At 35.1% G+C, this 14,092-nt stretch overlaps 2 protein-coding genes across 2 annotated transcripts; both read right to left on the reverse strand.

Annotated features, from left to right (window-relative positions):
- Window positions 1–7: 7 nt before the first annotated feature.
- Window positions 8–3,176, reverse strand: LOC110714837 (putative disease resistance protein At3g14460). Its single transcript, XM_021893389.1, has 2 exons — window positions 459–3,176; window positions 8–79 (listed from the first exon to the last, which is right to left on the reverse strand). The coding sequence occupies exons 1-2, from the start codon at window positions 3,174–3,176 to the stop codon at window positions 8–10; spliced, it is 2,790 nt and encodes a 929-aa protein (XP_021749081.1).
- Window positions 3,177–6,762: 3,586 nt separating this feature from the next.
- On the reverse strand, window positions 6,763–12,128 carry LOC110714979. The gene is made up of 3 exons (XM_021893534.1): window positions 10,202–12,128; window positions 9,906–10,032; window positions 6,763–9,386 (listed from the first exon to the last, which is right to left on the reverse strand). The coding sequence occupies exons 1-3, from the start codon at window positions 12,005–12,007 to the stop codon at window positions 7,507–7,509; spliced, it is 3,813 nt and encodes a 1,270-aa protein (XP_021749226.1). The 5' UTR covers window positions 12,008–12,128; the 3' UTR covers window positions 6,763–7,506.
- Window positions 12,129–14,092: the final 1,964 nt, after the last annotated feature.

The following is a 14,092-nucleotide window of genomic DNA, read 5'->3' on the forward strand; positions in this document are numbered from 1 at the left end:
AACATGATTAAGCTGCCCTGAAAAGTTGGTTGACCCTTGTCCAAAGTGATTTGTATCCTGGACTCTCTTCAGTAATTCCCTTTTGAAAAAAACATACAAATATCTTTTTATAACAAAATCATTGTTTTTAACAGAGTTATATTTAATCCACTTTAAAAGTATATTGTATACTTCCTATGTTTTTCTTTTATTGCACCATAAGGCTTTTACACTATTCACTTAATATTCGTTGACCATTATTTGTTATTTATCCATTAGGAAAAACATAATCGTGTGGGATCTACTGATCTAGTTAGATTCGTATCAAAAATTTACTTTTTAAATATCAACTTTTTATAATTTTTATTATAATTGAAAATATTAATAGTTTAAGTAATGCATTGACAAGCGTGAAATCCCTCATGGTGCAATAAAAAAAGAACGGAGGAAGTATAAAAGATGGGTGAAATAATGCATACCATGAAAGTGTCATAAGATGTTATGATGCAGTTACCATCAATCACCAAAGTTGGAATGCGCCTTATCTTTGGCCACTCACTAGCGCCTCGCTGACAACGTTCCTTCAGAAAAGCACAATTAGTGATGGTAAGTTTGTTGAGTGATGGTGGTAGCTCTGGTAACACTCCAAGTGTGTCACATTCACTGATTTGCAAATCTGTCAATGATGTCAGATGCTCAAGAGAAGGCAAGCTGGTCTGATTCGGACATTCCTTGATGACAAGACGGTGAAGGTGGGGTGTATCAGTGGCATCAACTCCATCCAGTGCCCGGCAACAAAGAAACCTTGGTAATGTTGTGTCTTTCAATGTCAGTGTTTGTAGCGACTGAGGGAATCGAATGCTACTAGATGACAGTCGGCTGCAATGCCACCCTTGTATGTAAAGATCTTCCAGCTTATGTAAATGGCTTAGCCATTCTGGAAACATAGGGTCACTATAATTTGTTATGTGCAACTTTTTGACAGAGTTGGGAGGTTCGAGGGACCTGAAAACATCTCGACCAACAATCCTGTCCTTACTTACCTCGAGCTCCAACCTTTCAATAGAAGTCTTACAAGATAACTCTGCTGCTGCCGCCTCTTTCTCATCCTTGATATTTTCAAGATTTTTGATGTAAATCGAGCCTTTTAGACGATTCATATCCTTGAGCTCTCTGATTGTATGTCCTTCTGTCTTACCAATTGTAAATAAAGGAAGTGTTTGAAGACAAGTGAGCTTGCCAATGCCTGATGGCATTGATGTCAAACGTCTCAAATCAGCTATCTCCCAATCTATGTGTCGTAAGCTAAGCAATTTGTTGAAATCCTTGGGTAATGATTTCAACTTTGGACAGCCTTTCAACTTCAGAATTTGTAGGTTGTAAAGTTGGCTTGCTGAATTTGGCAAACTTACTATTTGAGTTTTTGATATGTCAAGGTATCGAAGGAGCTTTAACATCTTTATGCACTCTGGAAGAATAGCAACATCACTTTCACTGAGGGAAAGAACTCGAATGTAAACTAAATTCTTCAATATATGCTGTAGATTGCTTTTACCGATGTTTATAGGACATAGTGGGAGAAATGTTCTCAGCCCCTTGAGAGTTAGAATGTTGTTCCAAGTGCTACGTTGTAGCTTTCGACACACCAAGGATAAATGACGAATACTAATGTCCCAAGGACGTGTTTCCACATCTTCATCCAAGCGGAGGCATGTTTTTGAAGCAATAAGTTCAGAAAACATGTGAGTAAATTTGTGAATTTCATATGTTTTCTGCTCATTGGAGTCTTCTGACACTTGAATGACAGACCATTTCCAAAGGGTGTGAAAATAGTCCATCCCAATGTTCTCCAAGCTTGATCTGCTTTGACATCGTAGGAGCCTTTCTCCAATCCATAAGTGGATTAAGTCCTCCCTTTTGAAATGATAGCCGGGAGGGAAGAGGGAGAAATAGGAGAAGCACATCTTTACATAGTGTGGTTCCAACATAGAGTAACTTGTCGCAAGAGCTATTACAAAAAATCTCTTGAAATCTTGGATTTCCCACAGGTCCCTATTCAACAACGTACCCCCTTGATCTTCTTGGTTGTCTATTATATCATTATTGAAGTGATTGGCGAGGATGATGGCAACCCTTGGGAAGCCATGGCACATTTGAGCGAGTGTGCTAACATACTCAACATCACGTGATTTATTGAGCATCCTTGTGATCAGTAGTTCACAAACGAGGTTTGGCACAGACTTCATCCGATGACTAGTAGTCTTAGTAGCAAGAGCAACATCACGATTGACAGTGGTAATGATAAGTTTTCCATGTTGAGGAAAATTATGAATCATAGACCAGAAATGAGACCAAACTTCCTTAGACGTCACATTTAACAAGTTATCCAAAACTATCAACCACTTGTTATTCTGGAGGATTTTAGTGATTTTGTGACGCACAAGGTCATGATCTAGCTGACGTTTATATTTTATTATGTAATCTTTTACCAATTCCTCGAGCACTTCTTGTGGGTTAAAAGGGCCTGAAAGAGAAACCCAAAGTCTAAGAGGATATCTAGCCATGATTATAGCATGATTCTGAATCTTATGTGCAAGTGCCGTCTTTCCAATCCCATTCATTCCGGTTATTGTAACACCAAGAGATTGCCTCTCAGGGGATGTCAATTCCGTAACAAGGCCCTCAATTTCCTCGTTCCTTCCAACAAGCAAATCAGGACTAGGAGGCAGAAACCAATCGATAGGAATATTATTCTCATGCCCCGGTAATTGAGGTTGGACTGACTGAAGGTGGCTCTGCAAGTTCTGCACTGCATCTTCTAGTTTCTTTGTAAGATCCCTGATCCTATTATGATTGCGTCTTACAGATATCCCCGCACCACTTCTGCAAGTAACGGGTTCCAATGCGCTCATCATGCTCTCGAATTCCATCTCATGGACTGCATCTTCTGCATCATAGCAGATGCTGGTGATGATATACACCTGCTCTTGCACATCAAAGTTGTCAACTTGTAACTGCAAGATGTGATCCCTGTTATAAAGCAGGGCAACTGCTTTACTGACAAGGGCTCTTAGCACGGGCACTTCCTCAGCAGAATGTTTAACGTAATCCAAGTTTTTACTCAGATTACTAAGCCGTTTTCGAGTTATGTCAATCAGTGCCTTCAACAAGGGAGATATAATTGCAGCATACTCCATAATGAGACGATTTCTGCATATGAACACGGAGGTTGCAAAAATCAGGGAATAGTAAATGGGTATCCATTTCATTCTACATATGACTACATAGGATGCTAACAATCAACAATTAGCAATATCTATATACTACGTATATTTTTAGACTGTACTCAAACTATGAACATATATGATTGGTAAATGCGGAATTCATATGCAACATTTTGACTTTTACAATTGTCATAACACAATTTTAATCATTAACATATTTGTTAAAACACGTTTATGAACATCAAAACATGTAACAGAGCCAATAATTAGATTAAATCTTATTGCGAGGGGAAAAAAAACAATATTGAAAGGGGTTTGTGTATGTGATGCCTACTAAGGAAAGGTGAAGGTTGAGCGTGCATCCATCAACAACTAAACAACTTTATCTTTAGGTGTACAAATTTTATTTATGCTTTTGTATACCTTGTATAACATTTATTATTATTATTATTACTCCTTCCGTCCCAAAACTTCGACCTTTTTGGTTGATTTCCGGTTATTAAGAAATTTAAATAAAAAGAAATAAAAACATATTGGAAAGATAAATTTACATGAGGTTTGTATAAAAAAAATAAAGAGAAAGTATTAAAAATACATGGAAAAAACAAAATTTTATATGGAGAAGCTAATTTTGCACAAATATTGTTGTAAATTGGTGGGTATTTTAATACAAATGAGTCGACTATTTTGGGACTAAAATTAGACCAAAAGGGTCAAAGTTTTGGGGATGGAGGGAGTATTATTTTTTGTAAGGATATGAATTTATATGCCAGTGAACCTAAGTTCAAAATCTAATAAAGAAGAAAAGTTTCTAAATTGAATTCACTACATTTAAATTTATGTAATGTTAAAGTCAATACCAAAGTAAGACTGCAATAATTCCCAATGTATCAATACAATCGTCACAATATCATGGTATGATCAAATTTCTCTTAACCAAGCAATCAATAGATCATAGAGTAATTTTAAACCACTCGTCAAAAATCCATTTCTATATATATTTTTTTTTAAAGGCATTGTGATTGAAATCAAACCCAATTTATAGATGATATCCCAAATAATTTTTCATAGTATGTAATGTAGCTCAATCAACTGATTATTAGTGAATAGATCAATGACAGAAAATACTTGAAAGTGAAAGAAATTACATACAATTCAAAGCATTATTGGAGGTAATATTAGGCAGTGATTGATTACCTGGAGATTATAAGACAGCAAATTGACGACTCAGAGGCTTGCAAAGTTTCCGAATTCTTGTGTGACTACCTTGAATATATGGATGAGACGACCCAGGAGCTAAATTGAGAACATACGTTTAAGCATGTCTATTATGTACACTTTTTTCAAATTTTTATTTTTTTAATTGTCATTCAAGAAAAAGTCCTACTAATCTGATTATTCCATTTACTTTCTCCATTATAGATTTTTCAATTTAAATGCAATCACTTTCCTTTTTAGTTAATAAATTAGTAAATAATCTGGACGTTACTCTAAATTGCAAGTGCAAATTTTTTTAAAAGGTGTTTAATTTAAATGTGTTTTCAATACTTTTGTAGTATAGTATTAATTTGGACATTTTGTGAGAAACTACCTTTTAAAGCAATTTTTTTTGCGAGAAACTACCTTATAAAAAAAATGTTGTAATAAACTACCTTATAAAAGCTAAATGTTGTAAGATACTACCCCTTGGTCGGAAAGTGAGAGTTGACTAAATTTTTCTAGCGTTGACCAAGTCATGTGCCGGTCACATGACATTTAATTCATATTGGGTATTATATGGATAGACTCGGGGAAACTTAGGGGAAAATTGGGAAAGATGAATTCAACGTCACGTGACCGGCACATGACTAGGTTAACGCCGGAAGTCAACTCTCACTTTTCGATCAAGGGTAGTATCTTACAACATTTAGCTTTTATAAGGTAGTTTTTTACAACATTTTTTTTATAAGGTAGTTTCTTGCAAAAAAATACTTTAAAAGGTAGTTTCTCACAAAATGTCCTATTAATTTATTTGTGTGCAAGATTAGAATATAAGCGCAATTTCTATTTAACACAAGATTCAAGCAAAATAACATAAAGTGTAGGCAAAATAACTCAAGCATATTGGGTATGGAGTATCGTGATCCAATAATATATAATACTAACTCTTGAGTATGTGACAGTGGCGTAATGGGGGATCTAAGAAACGCCTTAAACGAAGAAAGTTAAAAATAATAGTCCCACAACATTTGTTTGAGAAAAGTAGCGTAGACTTTGAAGTCTATTTTAATGATCTTGGCCTTTTTTTTTTTTTTTTTGGAGTATAAGTTAGTGCGTACATGTACTAAATTAACGAAGAAATGGCACAACAAAGAAATGGCAAGCTTTGAAGGAATCAATTTGTATAAGTACTAGATTAGCACTCCTCACGAATTAGAATAAAAAATTCAATACAATATAAAATAATTAATTCACAAAATATGGGTTTTTGGAAAGAGAAATATCAATAATACGCTTTTGGTTAAATGATGTTCACAGTGTAATTTGGAAAATTTTTCATGAGAAATTGACATGTGTACAGTGGTAATGAAAGCAGTTTTTATTTTAGTTATAATTAAGTTATAGATAGATATCCCTCGATGGAAACCACAATCAAACTTGAAAATTTTAGAATAGGAGAGGATCGAATATGCGCCTGGATAATCCTAGTCAATTAGTCTAGAATTGAAAAAACTACTCCGATCCATACCGCGTACATGTATTTCTTACAAGGAAAAATGGTGTACTGTGAATTGTACAAATTATTGTGCAAGTCCCTTTGAAATAGTTGGCTAATAAAGTATTGTGCAAGTACAAAGTCAATATATTACTTTTCAAACTCTAATTTGCTATATTGTATTTAAAGAGCAAGGACAATATTTAAGTAGTAAACTAATATTGCTAGGAATGAGAAATTTTGAACAGCTGAATAGATCAAAGGATAGTTCTTTGTAGAACTTGTAGTTCCTTTGAAATACTACAATCCTTTTTTTGGTTGATTTTTAAATATTGTCGATGGTATTTTGTGATTAAAATTATATTTGGGATCGGAAGACTAATTTCATAGCATTAGAAATTTTAGAAACAAGAGACACTTGTACACATTACAGTTTGATGAAATCCAATTTGAATACATATATTGGAGATATTCTAGATACTCTAGGATATTATTGTGATATATTTAGGTAGCATATCTTATGAAAAGATACGGTAGAATATTATGGAAATTTTAGGTTGTTAACCTAGCTATATATATTTGTGTATATTGTGATCATGAAGGGAGGAGAATACAAAGAATATATTTACATAATTTGTCTATGATTTATCATGGTATCAGAGCTTAGTTGAGATCCGATTTACATAATTTGTCTCTGATTTATCAACATATGAGTAGTTGGGTTCCCTAAACAAGAGCATATGTATGACATCATTGACATATCATAGGCTGAAATCCCTCACCTTCATTTGAAATTTGTATCATATTTAAATTGTATGGAAAAAAAGTTATTTGTCTTTAATCAAGGATAACAGATGCTTTACCATCAATTTTGGACCATAATATATATGAGCAGTTATATACAAATTTTTACAAAGGGTTTAACCTTAGATACAAACTCTCACCAAAGAAAATACAAGGCAACCAACAAAACATTTCACTAACTCAAAGCAGTGTTGAACTCCAAAGCTTGGTACGGTGATGCATATGAATGGCGAGCCAGGAAAAAAAGTGAAGCATTGGCTTTGTTAAAGGTTAATAGCAAGCCAAGCCCCGCGGCTAAGTCACGAAGATAGCACCATTGGCCGCTGCCAGCGCCCATATACTCATTCAAAAACAAGCTGATTTGCAGATCAAAAGATAATGTAGTGCACCCTTAACCTCAATCAAGTATTAATGAGCTTGACAAATTAAGGGTGTAAAAAGTCTTCAAATCTCTTTTTTGAGAAATGGAGAAATTGAGCAAAAAATACTTATCCGTGATTCCCTCAATAATATGTCTATTATACATTTGACTGTACTTAACATTCTCCAAGCTCACTCCAACAACATATATAATGCTCACTTTCAAAATTTATGGTCGATAATGAGGGCCAAACATATACTTCCTTCGTTCCCCTAATATTACAACATGGGGAGTGGATACGGATTTTAAGAAGAGGAGAGGGATAGAGAGAAATAAAGATAGGGACTCATGTAATGAGAAGTGAGAAAGAGAAAAGGCACGTGAATAGGGAAATGTTGCAATATTTGTGTAACAGAGGAAGTTTATATTTGACGATGATCAAGTCAAAAAACAAGGTTAGGAGTAGAAGTATTTTGATATAATACCCTTTCCAACTTCTTATCATGAACAACTTCTATAGCTGCTGGTCTCATCTCAACCTCTTTAGAGGTTAATCCCATGTCCTCTTCCAAACCATCAATCCACACATCTAACACATGTTGTATCTTGTTTCGAAACTCATCTCCCTTTGTACACTTTTTTTCGATCAAAGGGCAATCCTCGATCAACAATGTCTCCAAAGAAATAAGACATCTCCCATCAGGCACTGATTCAAGTGAAGTACAATTGCTTAATTCTAAATATTTGAGAGGAGGAAGATGAGGAAGCATTGGGAGCGTACTCAAGTTAGGACAAAACTTAATGCTAAGCTCGGAAAGGTTAGGAAAATCTCCATCATTAACTCCCTCCCATGTCTCTAGTATAAACATGCCATCAACAACTAGCTTCTCCAACCTAGGAAACGCGACATCATCCTTAGTACTACTACCTCTACAAAATTGTCGATCAATCTTTGCCACGTTATCTACTTCAATAATTTCGAGATGCTTGAGTTGTGGTAGCTTTCCTAGAGGAGGAAGGGAGAGGTTCTTACATTTTAGGAGGGTTATGCTAACAAGTTTGTGAAACGACGGATGGCCTACCCAAGATGGAAATGAAACACCGGGAAAACAAAGTATTTGTAGCTCTTCTAAGCTTGTACTTGGCTCAAGATGTGCTAATACCTCTGTTTCTTTATGTGTCCAATCTTGGTCAATGTCACTCCACCTCAACTCTAATTTCTTAAGGTTAATTTTATCACCCAAAGAAGATTTCTTGGCATCCTCTGGATCTTCTACATGTTCTAACCCCGATATGCAAAGGCTTCCACTAAGGTTATTCATAAGTTTGAGCTCTCCAATATTAGAACAACCTTCTTTGCCATCAATAATGAAGCCTGATAAAGTTCTCAAAGCAGAAAGAGCCCCGACTCCTTTAGGCATTACAGTTAACTGACCAAGGACATCAAATTCCAAGTGTCGAAGGTTGGTTAACTTTGTTATACCTCTAGGTAGTTCAAAAAGATGCACACACTCTATGAGCTTCAAAGTTTGTAAGTTTTCAAGGCGATCAATGGTATCAGGCAATGATCTAATGAGGGTTTTTGACAGATCGAGAAATTGTAATTTTGTTGCATTCCCAATTGAACTTGGCAACTCAGTGATATAACTTCCACTCAAGTCTAAAGCTTGTAGACTTTTTAAAGCTAAGAATAACTCAAAAGGAATTTGCTTGATACGAGAGCCATAGTCTTGAAGGAATAAGAGTGTCTTCAAGTTGTTAAATTCCTTAAGCTTTTCGAAAGCTTTTTCACTAATGTCGTCACATACCAAAGCCATATGCATGGATTCCTTAGGTATATGATCTAACATAGTCATTTTGTCGACGATCTTTGTTGTAGATTCATCACCAACATTGGACTTGTACTTTGTCTTTCCCGTTAGATTGTCAACTCTTGATTCTAGGATGCATCCTTCTGATAAGAGAGTGTTAAAGAATTGATCACCTTGAAATTCCAAAGGTTCATTCTTTAAAAAACCTTCTGCCATCCATAACTGAACCATTGTGTCTTTCTCGAATTCGTGATCCTTAGGAAAAAGAGAGCAAAAGAGCTTTGCTTCTACTTGATCTAGGCTACTGGAATGAGATGCTGGAGGTACATTTGTAGGACTCTCTATCTCAGATAATTTTAACATTCTTTTCTTGTAATTTTGTGTGAATATTGAATCTCTCAGTCTTGCAAATAGATCTTGAGCTCGTGTTTTGATGGATGATTCACTGCATTTTTCCAACCGAGGCTCTTGTTGTTGATCTAGCAATGTCGTTTCCTCTTGAATGTTGTTGTCTGTACAACGAAAAATTGCTAGAAAGTTAGTACATTAGCAAACTACCAAGTAAAATTGAAAATTCCCACACACACACACACACACACACACACACACACACACACACACAAAAAAGAATGAAAATTGGATATTGAACAATTGAAGTTCTTTTCATTTCATGATTAAAAAGACTACAATTCACTAAACAAAAATACAGATTTCAAGTTACATAGAAGCCGTAATACATGACAAATTTTCTTAGCATAAAGTACATACAAATTGCATTCCTTAAAACAAAATATTTGTGCCAGTTATGGATTTCATTCCTTAAAACAAAAATACGGATTTCAAGTTACATAGAAGCCGTAATACATGATAATTTTGTTTATCATATTGATAAACTTGTATTTTCTCAAACTAGTTACCTACCAACAAAAGTTACTTTTCAAGTTTCTCCAATTTTTATTAGTATATCTTAGATAATTACATACCAAACATGCCTTTCAAGTAAGAAAAAAAAGAAAGAAAAAGATTTGAACCTTCACAGTAGTCTTCTACAATTCCAAGAGTTTGTAATTTCAAGCTGAAGAAGGGGATACACTTAGGTAAATTCAATGCTTTTGTAGTGTTGTTTGTTGAAGATGATGAAGCATGTTTTGACTTCTTCTGCAATACATAATAAACAAATGGAAGAACAATTTAGAATTATATGATGGGTAAAATCCATGCTATATCTCTTACTAGTATGTATATAATCAAGGTATTGATAATTTGATATAATTAAATTGTCTCCAAGTATACTAATGATGCAAGACATTATAATTATAGAACTTACATGGAGTCGTTGTCCATCAATGATAACTTCACGCGCGTGAGATATCACATTCCATTCCTCCACACCCTCGAACATTAACTTTTTACTCAATTCAGGGCATCCCCTGATATCCAGCATTTGCAAGTCAACTGCTATGCCTTCAGGTAACTCAGTCAAATTTGTACAATCATAAATGTAGAATCTTCGAAGTGACGTTAGATATGTAAGCACTCTCGAATAATCTGATAAATTTCTGCATCTTGCGATGAAGAAGTAGTGAAGTGTACTGGCAGACTTAAGCCCCACAGGCAGCCGAACCAACTTTGGAAGGCCTATGATCTCTAAAGACCGAAGGTTTAGTAATTCCTCCATGGCTTCGCCCTCAGTTAGATCTAACTCAGGACAATTATGAAGAATTAACTCCTTTAAGTGAGTCAAGTACTTCATAGTGTCAGGAAGAGAAACTAACCTTGGACAATCAAAGATGCGCAACTTCCTCAATGTGATAAGGCTCTTGAAACCCTCCGATGATAAGGAGGCTAACCGCTTGCAATGAATAAGCTCGAGGATTCTAAGAGAGCTCCACCTTGATAGGATGGTCTCCGAAAGAATGGCATCTTTTGAGGTCAAATACAAGTTTCTTAGCCGTGTCAAGTCACTTGCATATGAAGGCAACTCTTGCAGCTGATGGCAGCTGTCAAGAGCCAATGTTTGAAGATACTTTAACTCATACAATCTGTAAGGAAGAGCTTCAATGATTCCATTCCTCGATAAGCTTAGATACCGCAAGTGCTTGAGTCTTCTAGTTGATCGTGGGAGCTCCTTGAACTCGGTTCCAGATAAATCTAATACGAGTAACCTCTCAAACCTCCAAGTGATCTCCTCAAGGAAATTGTCCTTTATTTGAGGCTTTGCCCCAAATAATACACATGCTTTCACCCTATGATCATTCCAATGGCCCTTAAGAAAGTCTTCTTCAGACAAACCATCTTTGTCCAACACGAGCCTCCTGGTCGATTTTAGACCTTCCAAGGAGCTATATCTCTGCTTGCCAAACACATTAAAAACCTCTGTTCCCGCGATTTTCTTCACAAAGTAATGTGTATTGTCAGGCACCTCACAACTATAAATAACTCGTTCCTCCTCTTCCTCCTCACGCGTACTACCAAATGCAAAAACCGGCTCTTCAAAGAACCCCCTCCACCGCAACTCATCAAAATAGCGGTTTCCAACATCTTCAGGATCTTCCTTAGATGATGAAGGGGGCCATAATAACCCCTCAGCCATCCACAGATTTATAAGATTTTCACGCACTATCTTGTGACCCTTCGGATACATAGAGCAATAGACTAAACAAGGCCTAATACGATATGGGAGATCAAGATAATGGAGTTTTAGTCCCGGAAATAAGCTCATTGTTTCTGTTACAATGCAGGTTCCTCGCCCCTTCTTGACATCTTGAGCCCTCCATTCAAATTCATCGAGCACATCATAAGTAAAGTTGGAGAAATACTCCCACTGCTGCAACTTCTTCACAAAACATTCTATCCCAATCTCATCTGACAAATTGTTGTAATCATAAACAATGTCCTTGACATCGTTGAGGAGGTCCTCTGGCAGCTCAGCTTGATCATAATACTCCGGGTTCTTATCTTGTATCTTATCAATGCAACGGATGAGGGCAAGTGAAGTAATTAATTTTTTAACAGAAGTTGGAATCTGTTTTTTGATAGAGCTTCTTTGGATATTTGGCTTGTCAGGGTTATAAGGCTCGAGTTTCTTCAAGAGGGCTGAAGCAGAACTAGCAAGATATGGTTCTGTTTTCATGATTTCTTACAAGATTGAAAAATAGATGAAATAGAAGAAATCTGATATTATTGTTTGTGCAGCAACAATATTATGTTGGATCAAGCTCTTTTAAATCTACACAAAATATTTAATTTTTGGTTTTGACTGTTCCATTTTGTATCTATCATTTACTAGTAGTCTACTTATTAGAATCACCATGATTTCGACGACAAACGGACCATAAAGGTTTAATAAGCCTTTTCTACCTATAGATGCTTCGAAAAGCCAAATGTATTGTGATTATAATTACTAGTCTTGTCTAATAATTATTATTATTATTACTACTTACTAGTCTTGTTTAACTAATTCAGCTTTGAAGTTTCAACAAGGGTTTAATAAGTCTAATCTACTTCCATTCAAACAGAATCAATCATAATCAAATAAATTTAGACAGATTTGTGTATAACGCATTTCATTATCTGATAATAGACTGATAAGCAAGCACGAACCACGTAATAAGTAACAAGTTGACAAATCAAACTAATAAAGTCCACATCAAACTAATGTCAAAGTTATTGAACAAGATTATTGGTTGTATGTTCTTTGACAAAATCATCATTTGTTTTTTCGCCGGGTATACCAGATAGAGCTTATGAGGGATCACGTAGTGAAAAGCAATGGCTTTCTAACAAAACTTGAGTCTTGAGCTTACGAATTACGATCAATTGCTGCTGTTAACTGGCTGGGTTGGACAGAATTTAATACTACCTCCGTTATAAGTTATGTGCAACAATTTGACATAAAGCAGAGAGGGAAAATGTCTAATTGTTGCACATAACCAGTAACGGAGGTAGTAATATAAATGAAATACTACTTATGGCTTGGTCATATTTGATAAATTAGCACTAATACTGTCAAGTATAAAAGAGATTGGCATAAAGAGAAATGAGTTGCATACCATTCTGCCAAGGATCTCAAGCTAAATATAAAGCAAAGTTAATAAAAACTACGTAGTACGTATTACCTCGGCTGCTCGGTCTCAAACAATAAGCCACATTACTATTATGGCACCCTCCCTTGTAAATTGGTGGTAACTTTGTCATGTATTTCGTCTATGTGTGAACTATGAATGCATTAGCTATTTAGCTTGTAGGAGTTAAGGAACTAAGGCACTAGGCGTTATTTGGTCTCGTCATTAGAACTTAGATGGTTTTTAAGGTCTCAGAATATGTATATATGTATGGACACTTTGAACAAAATTGGACAAATATTAGGTAGGGGTGTGCAAAGTGTGCGCTAGCACATGGCCCCAAACAATAAGAGGGCCCAAAAATTTACCAAGCCCATTTTTTCTTTTTTGTTTTTACGGATTTTACTTCAATTACGTTACTAGGGTAGTTATGTTGTCTCTCTTCCGAAAATCATGTTCATTGACATTATCAATGAGTTTAATTTCAGCATTCCTTTTTTTAGAAGGAGAAATTGTCAAAAATAATACAAACTTTGAGCAATCTGCAAAAAACAAGTCAAATTTTTAATTATTTTTTAATAATACAAACTTTGAGGGTTATCCGCTTTAAACAAGTTAAAACCGATTAGTTACCTCATGAATAGCTTATATAGAACACGTGACATTGTATTATTTTTTAAAACTATTAAACAACTTTATAAGATAAATAAAAAAAAAATAATCAGTTAAATAAGTTGTAGGTAAAATAACTTGTTTAAAGTAGATATCCCTTAAAGTTTGTATTTTTTTAAAAATAATTAAAACTTTGACATAGTTTTAAAAGATCGCTCAAAGTTTGTATTACTTTTGACAATTATACCAGGAAGTCATTTCTTGTAGTGCATAGGAACGTTTTAATTTTCCTTAACTAATGAGTATCCAAATAGAAATTCTTGTAGTGCTAGAAGTAGTTGATTAGGCTTATAGAATTTGAACCACAGTAAATCCAACATTTAGCTCCTTCAAAATTTGCAAAACTATCCTCGCCTTGTTTCTTTACCAAATATTACTAAAAACTACAAGAGCCTTACCACTTACGTTCCTTCAACATCTCAATCTAGGTACCCTTTGCCGTATGTAATCCTTTCCCGGAAGACGGATGCAATATGCTCCGT

This window comes from Chenopodium quinoa, unplaced genomic scaffold (assembly GCF_001683475.1).
Source record: "Chenopodium quinoa cultivar QQ74 unplaced genomic scaffold, ASM168347v1, whole genome shotgun sequence".
Classification (NCBI taxonomy): domain Eukaryota; kingdom Viridiplantae; phylum Streptophyta; class Magnoliopsida; order Caryophyllales; family Amaranthaceae; genus Chenopodium; species Chenopodium quinoa.